Here is a 20,477-nt window from a genome sequence, read left to right as displayed (position 1 = left end):
AAAAGGCAAGAAAAACTTTAATAATGAAGCCTTGTGAGAGTTCCTGTCATGGCTCAGCAGTAAGAATCTGACTAGTATCCAAGAGGATGTCAGTTCTATCCCTGGCCTTGCTCAGTGGGTTAAGGATCTGGTGTTGCCGTGAGCTGTGGTTTAGGTTGCAGACACAGCTTGGATCCCACATTTGACTCCTAGCCTGGGAACTTATTTATGCCATGGGTGCAGCCCTAAAAAGACCCCCCCCCCCAAGAAAAAATTGAAGGCTTCTCTTTGTCTTTAATATAAAAATTTTAATTTTTATGTTTGTGGAATAGAAATATACTATTTTTATTAAGTATAGCATATTTGAAAACTTGTATTTATATAGCATTCTTCATTTTTGGAGTGGTTTATTATTTAAAACTGTGGGTAATTGAGTATTAACATTATTTGCGATAGCTATTATGTTCATTTTCCCTGTATGTTTTTTATTTACCTCACATCTTCCAGAAAAACCTTAGTGAAAAACTGAAAGTCTGTAAATTAGTTCCATGGGCAGTCTTGGAGTTCCCATTGCGGCTCAGTGGAAACGAATCTGACTAGTATCCATGAGGACGCAGGTTTGATCCCTGGCCTCGCTCAGTGTGTTAAGGATCTGGCCTTGTCGCCATGAGCTGTGGTGTAGGTAGCAGACACGACTCAGATCTGGTGCTGCTGTCAGCGTCTATAGGTCTGATTCAACCCCTAGCCTGGGAACCTCCATATGCCTGGAGTGTGGCCCTAAAAAGACAATAGATCAAAAAAAAAAAAAAAAAAAAAAAGAGGAAATAGGAATAGTCTTTAACTATAAAACCTCTCTCTCTAAGGAGAGATCAAGGCCTGAGCTGTTCTTTTTCTTAACTGTCTAAAAGTTTTCCTTTATAATATGGTCATGAACTTGAGAGTGGAAAAAATACGTTCATTTGGTGGTTTTAAATTTAGTGTAAAATTAAAGTGTGGTTTGAAATTAATTTTTATTGTATAATATAGAGTAACAGTTAATCTTTTTAACATAAAGAAAAGCAGAGCAAATGTTTGGAGAGATGGAAGTCTGGAATGCAATATCAGAACGTGATCGTCTTGAAATCTATGAAGATGTTTTATTCTTTCTTTCAAAAAAAGAAAAGGTATTCACTCTTAGTTACTGACATTTATAGATCAAGATATTTCTTTTCTTCTTTCTGTTTAGGAGTTACTTTATAACATATCCATTTTGTTGGTTTATCTAGCTTATATGGTGCTGCTTATCTATTGTTTAAAAGTTTAAACAGATAGCTCCTGTAATAATAAACAATGCTGTGAACCTAATAGGTAGAGATATATGCAACTAATTCTTAAATTGTCATTAATAGGCTGTCTTATGCCCACTTTGAAAAATTTTTTTTTCTTCAGCTTATTGGGTTTAAAAAATAGTATTTTTGCTTATAATACATTCATGATACTTTTACAAGAATGACAGTAATGTGTAATTGTTAACCCCTAAAATGTATTTGTAGGATAGTATTGTAGGAACTCCTCTTTTGAAGTTCCTGTTGTGGCTCAACAGTAACACACCTGACTAGTATCCATGAGGATGTGGGTTCAGTCCCTGGCCTTGCTCAGTGGGTTAAGGATCTGGTGTTGCCATGAGCTGTGGTGTAGGTTGCAGACACGGTTTGGATCCCACTTGGCTGTGACGTAGGCCGAGGCTACAGCTCCAATTGGACCCCTAGCCTGGGAACCTCCATGTGCCTTGGGAGCGGCCCAGGAAATGGCAAAAAAAAAAAAAAAAAGAGGTAGCATTGGATATTTGGACATTAGTTAGAATGTGAAGAAATCTTCACTAGTTGAAATTCAAATATTGTACTTTCTTTGAACTTCAAAACATGTATTCATATTTTTGATTTAGGAGCAAGCAAAGCAGTTACGAAAAAGAAATTGGGAAGCCTTAAAAAACATACTTGACAACATGGCTAATGTGACATATTCTACTACTTGGTCCGAAGCCCAGCAGTATCTGATGGATAATCCAACTTTTGCAGAAGATGAGGAATTACAGAGTAAGAATGATGACTAAGTGGGGGGAACAGTTATTTTTGAAGTTGTCCAGCAGTGACAGTGCTCACTTTTTTTAATGAGATCAGTAACTGAATTTTACACAGTTGTTTGTCCACTCCTGAAAAGATACTTGTTTCCAAATAGGATATTTCTTTCCATTGAGTTTTGTGATTCAGGATGAAATATTTTTCCCAACATTTGAAGTTAGTTTTATCAGATACTTCTTGAAATATGTTAATTAGGTCATATTGTCTTTTGCCATTTATATGTGGCTTAGTTGGAACCAAATTAATGACCACATTTTACTCCTGCTATCCTCTTAGGGTAATGGTTTTAGAGATTTGCAAAAGGCAAAACAGTGCATTAGTATTATCTTAGAATAAGCTTTCCCAAGTTCTTTTACTGACCTACCCAGTTGCTTCTTCCCCCCAGTTGCTTTTTAAATTACAGGTTTTTTTTTAATTACCCTCTGTATACTATGCTTCAGTGGGTTTGAGTATAGAATTCTATACTTTGTAAACCTCCTTGAACAATTCTGATGTTGCCGACAAATTTTCCACAACAATATAATTTTCATTAATTGTGCCATATGCATTGTTTTTCATCTTCGGATTCATGGTATGATTTAACGAGGTCTTTTTGAAATTTTCCTTAAGCATTTTCTATTTTAGATAATTAAAAATCATATTTAAGTACAAGTATTTTGGTAAGGTGAATTTGAATTTTGTTAGTGCAAGTAAACTGTTTTCCTTAATTGACTTTAATTTTTTTAACTGAAAAAAAAATTCTAGACATGGATAAAGAAGATGCATTAATTTGCTTTGAAGAACACATTCGGGCTTTAGAAAAGGAAGAAGAAGAAGAAAAACAGAAGAGTTTGCTGAGGGAAAGGAGACGACAGCGTAAAAATAGAGAATCTTTTCAGGTAATTTTAAAAGCTCTGTTTTCTAATCTAGTTTCATAATATGGTTAATGAGCTCTAACAGTGATAAATACAATTCTGAGAATCCTAATCTGAAATCATTAGCTTGAGCTTTGCACGTTTACCTCTTTAAGTTCTACTATTAGTTAAGAATCCATTTTAGGAGAGTAGCCATTTCAGGCTACGGGAACAGAAAGCTGTAGCTAACTTATTAAAGTGAGCACTATTAGATAAGGTTTCACTTGGGAAAGAGGAAAAGACAGTATGGGGGGGGACTAATAATAAAATACGTGTGATTAGTCATTAGTACTAACTAACTGATTTTTAGGCTCTAGAGAACCATAGGAAATGCTGTGGTCTAGTTTTGAGTATGGGCCATAATTTTAAAACATGTATGGGGGAGCTAAAATTATATGTTCTTTATATAGGCCAGGGGCTTATTTTTACCTTCAAGTATCACTTTTCTTTGCTCAGTAATGGAGACTGTCATGGAGCAATAATTTTTGCATTTTTTAATTTCACCAGATTCCCATTTCAGTAATAATTATAGTAGCAATTAGCATTAATTGCTTATTGCTATACATTTTAAATTTATAACCTCAATTTATATGACAGCCTACCTTAATAGTAGGTACTGTTTTTGTTATGTCCATTTGTATAGCTCAGAGAGATGAAATGACTTCCCAAATTCAACCACTGAGTAGTGGAGCCAGAATTTGAATCTGTGCCATGTTTTAATTGCAATCTTCATTAAACATAGTATTAGGGTAACTGTTAAGTTACAGTGGCTTAAATAAGTTTTATTTCTTGAAATAATAGTTGTTTAGTCCATGGTAGAGTGCCTTGTCATACCCTAAGGCAATGGTTCTCAAAACTTAGCGTGCATCATAATCACCTGTAGGGCTGTTAGAAAACTCCCCATGGTGCCAAAGATCACTAATCATCTTAAACTTAAAAGATAGCATTGTTTCAGTCCTTGTTACATAAAAACGCAACATATATTACTCTTTTTTTTTTTACTCTTAGTGCTCTGCCAAAAGATCACTGGAATATTGTTAAAACAGGGATTGTTGAGCCTTACCCCTAGAATTTGATTCATTAGGTCTCTTTTTACTGAAACTAAAACCTTTTGACAAGAAATATAGTAGCAAAGGAAAATTACTGAGCGGAATATCTGAAGCAAAACTAGTATATCATACTAACCCCAGTTATATCAATAGTAATAAAAACTATAAACTATATTCAGTATTTTGTAATAACCTATTGGAAGAAATTTGAAAAAAAGAAAGATGTATATGTAAGTATAACTTTACTCCTGAAATTGGCACTACATTGTAAATGAACTGTAGTTTTAAAAAAAATTTTTTTTTTTTTTTTACTATTTTTAAAAAAATGAATTTTGGCTTAGCTGAAAGACCCTTGGAGTACTGTAGTGTTAAGTGAAAGACCCTTGGAGTACTGTAGAGTTAAGGATTTAGTGTTGTCACTGCTGTGGTTTGAGCTCAATCCCTGACCTAGAAACTTTCATTGCCATGGTTGTGGCAAAAAAAAATAAATTTTGGAGTTCCCTTTGTGGCTCAGTAGGTTAAGAATCTTACTAACATCCATGAGGATGCGGGTTAGATCCCTGACCTCACTCAGTTGGTTAAAGGATACTCCAGTGTTGCTGCAAGCTGTGGCGTAGGCCAGCAGTTGCAGCTCTTATTTGACCCCTAGCCTGGGAACCTCCATATACCCTGGTTGCAGCCCTAAAAAATCAAGAAAAAAAAATTTTTTTTAATTTAAATACGCTTTACATTAGAATTTCTGCTCCATATTCTCCACTCCCACTGTTGACATTGTACTTTCTATTACATTTTCTATGACCCAGATTTTTGTCTTATTTTATCATATAGGTCTCCTTATAAATCATTGCAAAGCCTTTATAAGAGAGATTAAAGTTCAGTGGTTGCAGAAGAGTATTAATCAACTTTCTAAAAAAAATCTGTTTTCCCCTTCCTGGGCCCATGACTGCTTAGTTAAAATATAGGTTTTCTAGCCTCCTTTGTAGCTACTTGTGGCAATGTGAGTAAATTCTCAGCAATTGAATGTGAAGGAGGCAAGTAGAACTCCAACATCATTGGTTTTTAAAAGAACTGCCCTTTCTACTTAAGGTGATCATGGAGATAACACACCCCCTAATCATGCAGACAAGGCTAATGGTCTAAGGCATTGCTCTAGGTATGAGAATATTAGTATTTCCCTAAGTATGGGCCCAAGCATATCACTCTTTCCAGGAACCTTATTAGAAGTGCAAATTCTCAGAACCCCACTGAGACCCCAGTGAATCAATTTCTGGGGGTGGGTTTATTTTTGCCATTTCTTCGCATGATCCATTGAGAAATCCACAAAAAGTAGCAAATGTTGAGAATCTTTATGAAATGAAATTGAAAGAATACTGTTAATGTAATATTTACAGTGTTTAATGACTCTTAACATGGCAGGGAAAGTTAAAGCATTGCCAAATTCTTTAAAGGTAGAAAGAGAAGCAAAATTAGACCTTTCTCTCTGATTTTTTTTTTTTCCCCCTGTTTTTGGGCCACACCTGTAGCATATGTAATTTGCGAGGCTAGGGATCAAATCGGAGCTAGAGCTGCTGACCTATGCCATGGCCATGGCAACACCAATCCTTAACCCACTTAGCGGGGCCAGGGATTGAACCTTCATGCTCATGTATACTAGTTGGGTTGATTTCCGCTGAGCCACAAAGGGAACTCCTCTCAGATGTTTTTATAAGACAGAGTTTAAGAGTAAGCTCAGGGTTATGAGTGTTGCTTTTCTTGGATAAAAGAGAACTAGTCACAGGAGAGAGAATGGAGAAAGAGTTGAAGGATAGGGGTATTCTGTTAAAATCTTTGAAGGTTTATTCAAGTGTATATTAGTTTTTCTATGAATAATATATAAGAAGGAGATCAGGGAAAAAATACAGAGTTGACCTGAAGCAGCGAGTTGTGTTCAGCTAGTGATTTTGTTGATGATCATGCTTGGAGAGAAGTTGCTACCAGCATCTAGTTGGATAGAAGCCGGAGGTACTGCTAAACATCCTCCAGTGTGCAGGACACCCACCAAATCCCTCCTCCAATGTTGGGAGCCTCTCCCCTAAAGGAAGGAGAAATACCAGGTTCAGCCATCTTTGAAATAACTTTTCATCTTCTCCCCTTCCCAAGATAGGGTGAGTAAAAGAGAGTAAGAGTCGTGCAATTTTGCATGATGGTTTTCAAACCTGAATTCACATCACAGTTACCGGGGGATTATTAAAAAGTTGAATGACAGATATCTTTGTTTTACTCTATATTTCTTAAAAAATCTTAGGTGATTCTAATTTTTACTCTGGTTAGGGGATGCACTATTGAAATGTTCAGTCTCAAAAGTATCAAGCAAAGCAGGTATGATAGAATGGAGTAGATTCTAAGATTCTAGAGAGCATCTTTGAAGATGGTTTCTAAGCTGTCTTAGGGACTCAAAAGAGGGAGTAGGTGAGAAACCTGGTGATCACACGACAGGAGTGGGCTAGGATCCCATTTATGTTAAAGGGTGAGGGCAAAAGGATGGAGATTAGCTTGAGAAAGTAATTTTAGAAATATAAACTGAATGGACATGCTTATTAATTTTAGTAACCTTTTATTTCACCCAATATATGTTTTTAAACTGGAAATGATGATCTAGCTTAATGGACAGTAAACTGAAACCTGGAAAGGTAATGTAGCTTTTTTCTGCCTAAAAGCAAATCTTACTTTCATCAAAGAGCAGGTATTCTTTGCACCTAAACATATTTGTGATAACATGGGTAAAAGAGTTTTAAATATTGCTGCTTTTAACATGTATTTTTATTCATATTATACTAATATTTCTAATACCCTTAAAGATAGCTTTTCAGTATATAATGGGTTTGTTTTGTTGTTGTGCCCTTCCCCCAGATATTTTTAGATGAATTGCATGAACATGGACAACTGCATTCTATGTCATCTTGGATGGAATTATATCCAACAATTAGTTCTGATATTAGATTCACTAATATGCTTGGTCAGCCGGGTGAGATTCTTCTCTTTCCTAATGTGTAGTTACAGTTGGAATGGGCCAGAGGGAAGAGTGGTTGTGTTGGGGCATGGGGGTGCTTTCTTTTATTTTATAAACAACAAAGTAATTGCAGCTCTTTGATTAGAGCTAGCTTTTGACTTCTTTAGTTTTTTCATTAGGATCAACTGCACTTGACCTTTTCAAGTTTTATGTTGAGGATCTTAAAGCACGTTACCATGATGAGAAGAAGATAATAAAAGACATTCTAAAGGTAAATAGTATAATTGCTATTAATTTTTAATCTATGGCATATTTTTAAACATGATACTGTGTTCCTTTGGTTTATAATATTAACAAAACTTCTGTTTTTTAGGATAAAGGATTTGTAGTTGAAGTAAATACTACTTTTGAAGACTTTGTGGCAATAATCAGTTCAACAAAAAGATCAACCACATTAGATGCAGGAAACATTAAGTTAGCTTTCAATAGTGTAAGTTACCGTCTTTACTATTATAAAATAGTTTTTAATATATTTGGCCAAAAATACTTAAGTTTTATGTAACTGGTGTTATAAATTGGCCCTTAACTTAGAGGTGATGAAAGAATACTTAAGAGTAATGAATTTTATTAGTTAACACAAATCATAATCGTACCATTATAACTGATTAAATATGATTTTCTAAAAGTTACTAGAAAAGGCAGAAGCCCGTGAACGTGAAAGGGAAAAAGAGGAGGCTCGGAAGATGAAACGAAAAGAATCGGCATTTAAGAGTATGTTGAAACAAGCAACTCCTCCAATAGAATTGGATGCTGTCTGGGAAGATGTATGTATGTTTTTAAATTTTGCTGATGAACTGCTTCCTTTACAATTGAAGATAAAAATAGTTTTAATTTATTTCCTATTTTATAGCCACAGTGATAAGCTGAAGTTATTTGTAGAGTATGAAGTCAGCTGTGACTGAATTTAGGAATACTAGAGGAAAGGAAATAAAAACTTTAAGGAGATGTGTCACAGTTTTACTTTGCCGTTTTTTGTTTGTTTTTAATTGTGGCTTTGAGTTTGTTTTTGTGGGGTCGGGGGAGGGGCCAAGGCCATCCTTGTGGCATATGGAAGTTCCCAGACCAGGGATCAAATCCAAGCCACAAGCCATAGCACACCAGATCCTTAACCTATAGCCACAGCAGGAACTCCTTCATTTGCTGTTTTGATTACTTTTTTAGTCATATTAGTGTACTTTTCTCAGTATTGATACATTTATTCCATATCTGAATTTTTCAGATCCGGGAGAGATTTGTAAAAGAGCCAGCGTTTGAGGATATAACTCTAGAATCTGAAAGAAAACGAATATTTAAAGATTTTATGCATGTGCTTGAGGTAATTTTAGTATTCTCATAAATGGCTAAAATACTACAAAATGTATAAAAATAAAAACAAAAACAGTAATTTGGAATGATCCAATTATGTTTCTAAAATTTATTTATTTATACTGCATTTATTTATACAGTGTATTTACCTGGGATGATTAGGGAATGGTTTCTTCTATAAAAATTGCCTTTTTTTTTTTTTTTTTTTTTTGCCATTTCTTGGGCCACTGCCATGGCATATAGAGTTTCCCCGGCTAGGGGTCGAATCAGAGCTGTAGCTGCCTGCCTACACCAGAGCCACAGCAACGCAGGGTCCGAGCCTCGTCTGCGACCCACAGCACAGCTCACGGCAATGCTGAATCCTTAACCCACTGAGCAAGGCCAGGGATCGAACCCACAACCTCATGGTTCCTAGTTGGATTCGTTAACCACTGAGCTACGACGGGAGCTCCAAAATTACTTTTAAGTTAAACAAAGCTTGCATAGGAATTTAAAGATCTGTTTGTGGAGATTGTTCATATTTGTTTTATATTTTTACAGCGTTACAGAAATTCAGCAATTTAACACTCACATGGGATGACGACAGATCCTAAGAGAATTTAGAATCTTGTAAAGTGGTCAGAAAACAGCTATCAAGCACATTTCAAGAATTATACTACATTAGATGTGTGGGAAGCTCAGGAATATTAGGTTTTTGTTAAAATAAGTAATGATAAAATTATAGATTACTAGATGATTTAAGGGTATTTTGGTGAAGATTTCACGTAGACACTAATGGGGAATAAGAAATGTAAATTGACCCAGTAATTATTGAGTATTTGGTGCCTATGTGGCCAGGCATGTTCTAACTGTTTTACAAATATTGCATATGGACTTAATCCTCACAACAATCCTGTGAAGTTACAGATGAGCTACCTGAGGCAAAGAGAAAAAATTTGCAGGGAAGGGATTCTATCTAATTCAGGCTTTTTGACTCAAAGGCCAATGATTTTTAACAAATAAGCTTTCAGTTGTAGACAGATATTTTACAACAAGCTGAAAACTAGCACATACTTAATATCATAGTGCTGCATAGTCATTGGGCAGAGCATATCACTTAATTGACTGTTGACTCTTTCATTGGATTTATTGTTCTTGATGAATATCAATGTTGACAACAGTTTGCTCTGTTAACATGCACCTACATTACAGTATATTATTGCTCAGCTGCCTGTAGATCTTTTCTACCCGTAGTACATTTCAGACCACCAACATCTGCATTACCTGGAAGCTTCTTAGAAATATTGAACCTTAGGTCCCATCAGCAGAAGTCCTGTGTCAGAATCGTCATTTTAACAAGATTGTCAAGCTTTAGAATGTACATTTAATTTTGAAAAGCTCTGCTCTAGGTAGTGTCTTAACATTTTCCCCCAATTCAGGAGTCTCCAAAGAAGAGAAGTCTCTTTCGTGATCTATGCTGGGGGTAATTGCTAAATGGAGCTAATGCCGGCACATAGGGAAGGGCTGAACATATTAGGATAGGTTTTGGACCCTAATAATATGGGCCTCGAGGTAGAAAACGAAGGAGAGTTAACATTCAGTAATATTAAAAAAAAGAATAAGAGTCCCTGAACTAGATTTTCCATTTCCACTTGTAAACCAAAGCAGAATTTATTTTCAAAGCCTTAGGTATGTTTGGGGGCAAGGAGCTTTTATTGCTATATATCCCCTTTCCTGCTAGCCTACTAATTGTTACAGTAAAATAGTTCAAGCCCACAGATATCACATGAAACCAGAAAAGAAAATGTTAAGTTAGAATTATTAAATTGTCTTTGAATGTCTTAAGTTTGAGTAGGAAGGGGATACTTTTGGGTGAAAAGAAAGAGTAGATTTTGCATTTTAATATCTGAGACCAACTTCAGTGAAGTTCAAGGATGTCTCTGGGGTGGTTCTTTATCTCAGTGCTGAGCCTAGCTCACTAACCAAAACCACATTCATCAAGAAACCTATGTTTCAATGTAATTGTATTTCATTGTTTTTGAAAGCAGTGTTAACTCTTCTGCAGATTATTCCTTTATGGAGGGTATCAATTATCCCTATTGTACCCACACCATTCTCATTGCTACAAAAAGTATTTTAATAACATCGTTGTGTTTAGATGTCAATTGAGTTGGGTATGGGATAGTTAAGAAGGAACAGAAGAGAACATTTAGATAATAATTCTTTGCACAGTTTCATGGTTGGGAGTACATTCTAAATAAGCAAACTGAAGGCATTTTTATTCTAAAATTACTTGTGAAGCTTTAAAAAGATCTTATGATCTACTGTCTAAAGTGTGAACTCCTTGAAATTTTTTTTCTTTCACTCCATGTAGCATGAATGTCAACATCATCATTCAAAGAACAAGAAACATTCTAAGAAATCTAAAAAACATCACAGGAAACGTTCCCGCTCTCGATCAGTAAGGAAGTTTATTTAAAATGGCACCATAAGTGTATTGAAATATTTGTTAGCATAATTATGAGTGAAATTATTTGTATTGTTTAGGGGTCAGATTCAGATGATGATGACAGCCATTCAAAGAAAAAAAGACAGAGATCAGAGTCTCGCTCTGCTTCAGAACATTCTTCTAGTGCTGAATCTGGTAAACATATCTTTTAACTTGATGAAAATCATTGACACTTGGATGTCCTCAAATTCTGACATGTGTCTTTTTGTGCTGCTTAGAGAGAAGTTATAAGAAATCAAAAAAACATAAGAAGAAAAGCAAGAAGAGAAGGCATAAATCTGTAAGCAGACTTAATTTTTATACTGCACCTAGGCTTTTGGGGGAGGAGCGCACTTTTTAGGGCCACACCTGCAGCATATGGAAATTCTCAGTCTAGGGGTTGAATCAGCTGCAGCTGCTGGCCACAGCCATAGCCACAGCAATGCCAGATCCAAGCCGCATCTGCGACCTCCGCCACAGCTTGAGGCACGGCCAGATACTTAACCCACTGAGCAAGGCCATCCTCATGGATACTACTCGGGTTTGTAACCCACTAAGCCACAATGGGAACTCTGTGCCTAGGCTTTTGCCCTTAATTTCCTAAATGGCAGTAGAACCTAATTTTCTGTCTAGTCCTGTACAGTCAACAGAATTCAGGTGGGCACCTAAAATTCAAGAGTGTCACAGCTGTTGTTCACCTTAATCTTCTATTAAAATCTTTTGATGAGCTTTGAAAGAAAAAAAAAAAAGAACCACAGTGTTAAGATCCCCACTCTTTTTTTTAATAGTAACCTTAGAGAAAGATCCATGTATGTGTATATATTGCAGCTGTTGCTAAGAACCACAAAGTCAAATGTTTTAACAACTTATACTCTCAGTTCTTAACATTATGTACAAATCAAGATGCTTCTGATCTTAGGGATGAAGGTACACTTAATTTGTGATGCTCTTTTTTAGTGGTATTTTAAACCCTATCAAAATGTCATTTTTCCCTCAGGAAAGACCAACTCTCCCCATGAATCTTTTTTTTTTTTTGTCTTTTAGGGCTGCACTCTTGGCATACGGAGGTTCCCAGGCTAGGGGTCTAATCAGAGCTGTTGCTGCTGGCCTATGCCAGAGCCACAGCAACGCCAGATTCGAGCCACGTCTTTGACCTACACCGCAGCTCACGGCAACTCCGGATCCTTAACCCACGGAGCGAGGCCAGGGATCGAACCCGCAACCTCATGCTTCCTAGTCAGATTCGTTTCCACTGTGCCATGACGGGAATTCCTCTCCCATGAATCTTGGGAATGCTGTAGATTCCTTGAGATTAATAATTCAAATTTTAGTACTCTAGGAAAACATACCCTGTTATACATGGAGGTTCTTAAATATCACCTATATAGGGATTTTTTTCTACTAGAACAATTTATTCATCAAAATGCTAACATTTTTTATTTAACACAGGACTCCCCAGAATCAGATGCTGAACGAGAGAAGGATAAAAAAGAAAAAGACCGGGAAAGTGAAAAAGACAGAACTAGACAAAGATCAGAATCAAAACACAAATCACCTAAGAAAAAGACTGGAAAGGATTCTGTAAGTATTTAGAATTATTTCATGTCTGTATTTTCAAAATATAGAAATGCCAGTGAACTACCTTTCATAAAAAATAGTTTTCTAACATGTGATTATGAATGACCCAATTTAAGCATCCTAAATTTCATGTTCCTTAGAAAGAAGTACAGAATTCTGTAACTATTGTTTAACCCTAAGAAAGGTATGTTCTCTGTACATTCTCATTAAGAAATGCCAATGGAAATTTTCTATCTAATTTTTTTAGGAATATAAAATTTAAGAGACATCAGAGGTTTCCCTCCAAATGTCCACAGTTGTCATGGTTATGAACTCCAGTTTTTAAAGCAGAAATGAACCCAACTAGTATCCATGAGGATGCAGGTTCCACCCTTAGCCTTGCTCAGCAGGTTGAGGATCCTGTATTGCTGTGGCTATGAAGGCCAGCAGCTGCAGCCTTATAAAAACCCCTAGCCCAGGAACTTCCATATGCCACAGGTGCAGCACCTAAAAAGAAAAAAAAATTGTGGGGGAAGAAGTGAAGGTATTAAATAAGGGGGGATACTACAAACCAAATTAATTTTAATATCAAATTAAAATTAGTTTCCCATTTGTGTGTATGCATATATGCCAGAGCACAATACAAGCCTTCTTCACCTTATTATTCCTTCCACAGATGCTATGAACTTGGCAAGGGTGATGCCTCTGAATCACCAGTTGAGGATTTAAACTGTGTAGACAAGCCCTGGTCTTCTTTCTGGATATTTTGATTCAGTGGGAATAGGGTGGAGGCTTTTTTTTTTTTTTTTTTAAACTGCCCTGGTGACTCTAATGCACATCCTTGGTGAGGATTGAATGTTTCCTCTATGCTTATTTAGTGGCTTAATAGTTTCTTCCTTACAGTAGATTAAATAAATCCCTGAAGGGGAAAGCTAGATGGTGGACTGTCCACTTTTGAAAGTTGCTTCTTACAGATAATGCAGTATTTTTTTCTCCCAGCCCAAGAGTTGTCCTCATAAATCTTAAATGTTTCTGTAGTTGGACACCATAGTATGCTTTATAGTATGCTTTTTGAAGCATAATACTTTTATGTAATGCAAAACTCTGGATAGGACAACCTAAAATTAGCAATGAATGTAATACCTAGGAAATGAACACCCATTAAGTGGAAGTCTCATTCTAACTTTCTCTCTTAATGTAACAAAGAAGTACTTAGTTAACAACCCATCAGGAGGCTTTTGGGGAAGAGGTCAGTCTTTAAACCTTGTGATGTGTTTGCTTCCGGAAGAGAACCCAAATAGGTTTCAGATTCTTTTTTCAAAGATTCATTACTACTTAATCTTTTGAGTACTGACATCAAATATAATTGTATTCATTGTCTTTCTAGGGTAATTGGGACACTTCTGGCAGTGAACTGAGTGAAGGGGAATTAGAAAAGCGCAGAAGGACCCTTCTGGAGCAACTGGATGATGATCAATAAATTATACCAAATATGTTTACAGTATGATTTAAAGTCTAATTCAGACCAGGGACTCTATTTTAAGTTCAATTGAAATAACACTGGGTTTTAATTATATCACAGAAAAAAAAAAAGTGCATTTAAGTATTGTTATTGTGGACTTTATAAAAGCAAAGGAAATTGAAAATACTTTTGATTCTGTATCAAGAATCATATTTTCATACAGTCATAACTGTCTCTCTGTGACCCTTTCATAGGGCACTGCAGGATGGATTAAAGGTGGCAATTTACTGATAACTGCAGGTGTCTCTACTTTGTTCTCAAATCTGAGTCATGAGGTGATTTGATTTACTTTATAGAAGTTGGATTTTGAAGATATAATGAAAATTTTTTGATATCTAGTAGTACAAAAAAAGCACCAGCAACTGATAAAACTGCTTTTTTGTGCACTACCCAACTGGTTAAAGCTGATAAGATCTTTTATGGTGATCTCAGAAATAGGTGTTCTTAATGGAAACCTGGTAGACCCTTAACTGTAGTGGTGCTATTGAGCACTACTATAATAAAGCCACCATTATTTTTTATGAACCATCTGAATACATTTTAAAAAGGCTACTGTGAGGGCATTATTTTGAGGTGATGTTTAAAAAGTTAACATCAAATTGTAAATTAGTTTAAATATATTGCCTTAAGGACCTACTAAAGAATGTGCCACCAAACTTTTAAGTGATGGTTGCAATATCCTTGTCTAAAACAAGTCAATGTTGACTTAAACAATTTCTTTAACAGTTGGTTTTTTTTTTTTTTAAATCCAATCTTTCTTTTTTCATTGAGGAAGTCTTTTACCTTCCCTACTCACTAAGAAAGTATTGACTTCATGGTACACATTCTAAAGCATTTCTGATTTGAATATTTTTGTACATTTTTATCAATTATTAAACCTTCTCTTCTAGCGTGTACTAGTATTTATTTCTACTTAAAATGCTCAACTCTTAAAAAAAAAAACTATAATCATTTAAAGATACTAAATCCCTCAATTTTGTTTCATTTTACCCACAGTTTCCTTTTTTAATATTTAAGAATATTTTAAATCAGTACATTTGAGGCCCCATATTTGTTTTTGATCTATGAATTTCCTACAGAATACTTTAAGAAAGGCAATGGTTTGAAGCTAGAATACTCTACATGCTAACTTTTGAAGGTTGGTAATTTATACTATTTTTCCTTCAGTGAAGATTTTTTTAAGTAAATTTTAGCACTTCGTCTTTGGCATTTTTTTATTTTGGACGCTTTGGTCAATCCTATTTCAAGCTGAGATTTAAAAGAACAAAAAGTTCATTTTATTTTTCCTTTTCTTTCTATCCTAATGAATTTAAAAAGTGGGACTGACTAGGATGACTCTTTTCCATCCCTGTCCCCTATGTTTCAGTTAAATCTAGCATCTACTTTTAAAAGCCTCAAGGAGGTGGGGGTGTTTCTGAATTTCTCTGCCAGGTCATTTTTCTGCTGTGAAATATGACATGAGGAATTGAGAATCACTATCTTTAGAAAATGTGAAGTAACCAATTGCTTGCTTAAGGGTGGTCTGTTGCATAATTCAACAACTTTGGCAACAGGGAAGTTGCCTAGATCTAATTTTCAGAGGTCCCATTGTAATGTTAGTATTTCTAATCATGTCAAAACATTGGACATGAAAGTCAGTGGTAAAACCTTTAAAATATGCATATGATATTGGCAGAAATACTAATGGTGTTTCACAAGAGAATTTAGAATCTGTAAAACTTAATTCCATGAATGATGTTTTGGTTTTTGTTTTTTGCTTTTTAGGGCCGCACCCTCGGCATATGGAGGTTCCCAGGCTAGGGGTCTAATCAGAGAAAACATCTGCCAGCCTACGCAGGATCCAAGCCAAGCCGCATCTGCAACCTACACCATAGCTCACAGCAACACAGGTACCCCCGCTGAGCAAGGCCAGGGATCGAACCCACAACCTCATGGTTCCTAGTTGGATTCATTTCCGCTGCACCACGACGGGAACTCCAAATTCCATGAATGATTTTTTAAACACAACTTTAAAGTTTTGATTTTTATATTTAAATAAAAGGCTGTTGATGTGTTTTAGCATGTCCTCAAATTAGATTCCTGTATTTCTTAGAGATACTGCCTTATCACAACCTCAAATTCCTACAATACAAATTCAAGATTTCTTATAGTTCGCCCACAAAAATTATTTAAATTAAAAAACAAAATTAGTGAACAAATTGAAACTCAAAATACGTCATTGTTATAAATTATGTAATTGAATTGCTATAATCCTATAGTGATCCCATCAAATGGTATTTGTCAAGAAGATACGACAGCCTGAAAATACAGGTGATGTGAAAATTTTATTAAAACAAGAAGTTATTACTTTTAATTCATTTGATTAGGTTTCTAAATCAGTCTGGTAAAACTTGAAATTTCTTGGAATATTGAACAGATAGGCTCAAAATGTGTTCAAACAGGAGAGAGTGTTTATATTCAGATAAGGGGAATTTGTACTTTTTCATTAATCTTCAGACTCTTAGGTAAATGTTGAAGACTTATCTTCCCTCATTACTATTAATGAAATCTTTGGTTAAATTCACGAATAATTTACTATGCTTAATATTCAAGATGAGACTCAAATATTTGATATTTTTATTTCCCTCAGTACATAATTCCTATGTGGGAAAACTGAACTTGTATGAAAAGTTAACCAAGTATAAAAAATTCTTTGTACCTTCCCCAAGTGTATTTAAGCAACTTAATACTTTTAAAGCAATATTTCCAACGTTTTTTTGTTTTTTTTTAACATAGTGATAGCACTTCATTGCTATTCCCCAGTGTAGCTTCAGTGTCTGGATTATTCCTGCTTTTTTTTTTTTTAACAATAAACATACTTGTTATGCCTCCTAGTCAATTTGGAAATGATCAAAGTATCACAGCTATTTTTATCTTTTGACTTTTGCTAATTGGGCCCCCCTTTTATATAGCTGTAAAATGAAAAGGATTGGCCCAGAGTCATCTCAACTCACAGTGGTAAGAATAAAACTTCTTAAAACATCTGTGTATATTTTTCTGGAAAGATGGTCCATAGTTGTCATTTGGTTATCAAAGGGCCTATATCCTGTGTTAAAAAAGCATTTGCCTAAATAATCCTGTTTTTCACTGTTAGTGACTGCCTTCTCAGCACTCAGTTGACCACTTTTATTTTTGCATCCGGGAAAGATAGCTCCTTTATATAAGGATTTTTATTTAAAACTTGGATACTATTTGAGAGAGAACTGGTTCTAACCAAATAGTACCCAGGAGAGAGTGATTAATGCTTTTTTTTTTTTTAATGAGTTTATAGGGTATTTAAATAATGTAAATGTAAATTACAAAACTAAAATAAACATTTCTAAAAGCAAAATGAGGCAAAGAACATTAATTCCTTATATTTTAAGTCAGATGTTTTGTTTTCCCTTGGGGATGTGTCTCTCTCAATACCAGAATTTTCTTTTACATTTTCTAGGACTCATGTTACATAAAGGAAAGGGAAAATAATGTTATGAGTAATTTTCATGGAATTCTGCTCTAATACTTTTTATGTTTCATTGTGTGGTTCTAATAATGGCCTATTCCAGTCTAATAATTCTTACCTTCCTTATTCTTTTCTTGCTTTTTTAAGTTTTTCAATTGTCTTGACTTAAGTGGTGGTCAAATTCCCTGGGGGCAGGGGTTTCTGTTTCACTGTTGTAGCCTATGAATTAGAGCAATGCCTGCCACATAGGCATTTATTGAGTGAATGTAAAATATCAGTTAACAGTTGTACTCATCCAGCAATCCATGGTACCCATCATCTGTGTTAAAAGGGCTTGGAAAAGCATCATTGCAATAATCCACACTAAAACTCCAAACTAAAGCAACATAATTGAAATACAATAAAGTTGTAGTGACTGTATCTTAACTACAAAAATATCCACAAGAACATATAACTTTCATGTGGTTTTTGAGTAGGAAAGGAAATCCATGATGATTTGAAACATAGTCTTTTCATATTCATAATACCGTTATCATAGTAGTGGTTTGAAACTAGTAACTTTTGAGGAACTAATACTTAGCTAGATCAAAGTTGATCTAAAGGCCTTGATGGGCAAAATTCCTATTTATGTTCTAAGTTGAGAACTAATCATTTCAGGCTGTTTTTAAATAATGGGGTGAATAATAGTGACAGGGCAAGCACTTATATGTTACTGGAGCTGACCTAAAAGGTGAGGTGGGAAGTAAGGTTTTTCTCCAGTTACCCGTACACTCCCTTTAGCCCTCCATTTTACTGGTTTGTCTACCTGGCTTAAGTTCCTTCATTGTGGCAGATTTTCTATGTTTTTTAAACTTGCTATATAAAAATTGCTTTTGTGATTCAGTATGATCTAGTTCAAGGCCATCTCATCCTTAGTGATTAGTAATTGACTGTTAAATTTGATGATGATTGCCCTAGGTTGAAGATTGATGTTTGCATTTCAAGGGAACTGGCTGACCCTTCACTCCAGTTTTCATTCAGACTATGAAACAAAGTGGCTCCTAATCACATCAGATATGAACTAAGCCATTTGATGCCCTTCTTTTATGCTGTTCCTTGAGGTATCAAAATGTATTTATAAGCAAATTTTTTTTGGTCCTGCTTGCAAACTTTTTTGGTAGGTGTTCTCTCTTGCCTACCTCTACAATTAAACTGAAGACTTATTCTGAAAGGTGAGTAATAGGGGTAACAAAGTTTCTACTTTCTGTGTTTGTAATTAACCAGATTTTCTCTTCTGTTTATATATTGTTCTGATGTAAAAAGACTCAATTATATAAAAGTAGACCTTTTGTAAATAAATATAATTTATTAGAAAAAATGGCATCTTTTACTAAATTGGATTTGTGTCAGCTTTTTCCTTTAAGCACTGTCATGTGCAGCTGTTCTGTGCTGTGTGATGATGCCAACATTGTTTTCTCAATGTATACAGTATTTGTTTTTTCTATAAAAACTTAGATCAAGGGAATTCCCATCATGGCTCATGGCTAACGAGCCTGGCTAGTATCCATGGGGATGGAGGTTTGATCCCTGGCCTCACTCAATGGGTTATAGGATCCAGCATTGCCATGATCTGTGGTGTAGGTTGTAGATGCGGCTCGGATCTGGCATTGCTCTGGCTGTGGTAGAGGCCAGCAGCTGATTCAGTCCCTAGTCTGGGAACTTCCATATGCTGTGGGTGCAAGCCCTGAAAAAAAGACAAAAATAAAAATAGCACATCAACGTTTGTTAAATTTTTTTCTTAGATGGGGTATTAGTTTTAGGAGAAATACTTTTGGATGAGTGGGCTAATAGTGTATCTTTGCACATATTTCTCAAATAGGGCTGATAATTTCATAATAAAATTAAGATGTGAATTATAAAAGTATATTTTATAATGTAAAATGAGGTAATTCTACAAAATTCAGTATGTTGAGCCAGCAGAGTCAGTGGTGGATATTAAGTCCCATTGTCTATCTACTGAGCACTTTACCGAGTCAGCAGAGTCACTGGGCAGTCACTGCAGTGATTTTAGTGGGTTAAGATTTAGATTTTTAGTCAGAGATTGTTTCCTACTTAACTGAGTCATTAGTAAATAAATGGGTGCTGCTGGTGTAAAATGTAAACCTAACCATATCCACCTTATCTGAACTTAGTGCTGTAGTTTAGGTTTGAAAACATTCTGATTTTGTAGAATGTTAAAGACCTTATTTCCTTTACCTTGAAGCACTTGTCCTGGTACAAAACAAACTAGTCTTACTAACTGCAAGATTTAACTTTTTTTCCCTTTTTATAAAATAAAGCTTTAACTACAGGTCTACCTTGGAAATCTATTCTATGTACACCTGGTAATCTATTATATGTATAATAATAGCATTACATCTTAAAAAAAAAAAGAAAGCAATGTACCTGCCTTAATTTCAGGAATAACTATTGCTTTTGAGTGCTAACCATCATTTGACAACACACAGTTGTTCATAAGCCTTCAATTTATTAATAGAAAAGCAGTATCTGTAAATGCCAGAAAATAAGACAACATCTGTACTTTGAGAACAAAGACCTAATGCAACAATTAGATTCCTTAAGACTAGTTTATGCCCCTCTAAGTGTTTTAAGCCACTTTGACAGTTTCCTAAAATTACAAATTTCCTTGCTTCCCTAAAAACACTAAATAATAGGAATATACTAAGAAAAATGTACTAAACTTTGAGGACCTGGAGTTATTAGCAATGTGTGTGTGTGTGCACATGTGCTGGTGCAGTTGGGGTCAAAATGGTTGTAGACCTTGTGGTCAGGTAGGCTGCCTCTCTGCGGTCCACATGTAGCCTACCTACCTGTGTATGCACGCTGCCCACACTGCCACAACAAATGTGGAAAGAGGATGTATCTCACCAAAGAATGCTATTTCTCTGGAAGGAATAAATTGGAAATTGATTTTGTAGTGTATATCCCTCAATACTCAAAAGTCTATTCATATTCAATACAGCAAGAGTTTGCAGAGAGAGGAGTTTTTCTTAAAATTTACCAAGTATATTTAGAT

The 20,477-nt window shown here is 35.3% G+C and overlaps 1 protein-coding gene across 18 annotated transcripts in view; it reads left to right on the top strand.

Moving 5' to 3' along the window:
- Positions 1–18,779, top strand: part of PRPF40A (pre-mRNA processing factor 40 homolog A) — a 53,259-nt gene extending 34,480 nt beyond the window's left edge. For 9 of the 18 annotated variants that reach the window (XM_013984128.3, XM_013984127.3, XM_021074550.2 and 6 more), the window contains 13 exons: positions 1,034–1,142; positions 1,904–2,054; positions 2,844–2,977; positions 6,931–7,045; positions 7,198–7,301; positions 7,404–7,520; positions 7,717–7,854; positions 8,310–8,405; positions 10,749–10,835; positions 10,922–11,018; positions 11,102–11,163; positions 12,312–12,443; positions 13,807–18,779. In XM_013984128.3, coding sequence (XP_013839582.3) covers positions 1,034–1,142; positions 1,904–2,054; positions 2,844–2,977; positions 6,931–7,045; positions 7,198–7,301; positions 7,404–7,520; positions 7,717–7,854; positions 8,310–8,405; positions 10,749–10,835; positions 10,922–11,018; positions 11,102–11,163; positions 12,312–12,443; positions 13,807–13,899 — 1,435 coding nt within the window. In that variant the 3' untranslated portion in view covers positions 13,900–18,779. The remainder of the gene's footprint in view (positions 1–1,033; positions 1,143–1,903; positions 2,055–2,843; positions 2,978–6,930; positions 7,046–7,197; positions 7,302–7,403; positions 7,521–7,716; positions 7,855–8,309; positions 8,406–10,748; positions 10,836–10,921; positions 11,019–11,101; positions 11,164–12,311; positions 12,444–13,806) is intronic. The other 9 variants (XM_021074552.2, XM_013984129.3, XM_021074551.2 and 6 more) reach the window with 2 other exon arrangements.
- Positions 18,780–20,477: the final 1,698 nt, after the last annotated feature.

The sequence above is a fragment of the Sus scrofa genome, chromosome 15 (assembly GCF_054392235.1).
Source record: "Sus scrofa isolate SSC_HxYL_T2T_F1_AM1 chromosome 15, Sscrofa_HxYL_maternal_Yorkshire_Landrace_v2.0, whole genome shotgun sequence".
Lineage (NCBI taxonomy): Eukaryota > Metazoa > Chordata > Mammalia > Artiodactyla > Suidae > Sus > Sus scrofa.
This window is presented reverse-complemented; position numbering and strand designations above follow the sequence as displayed.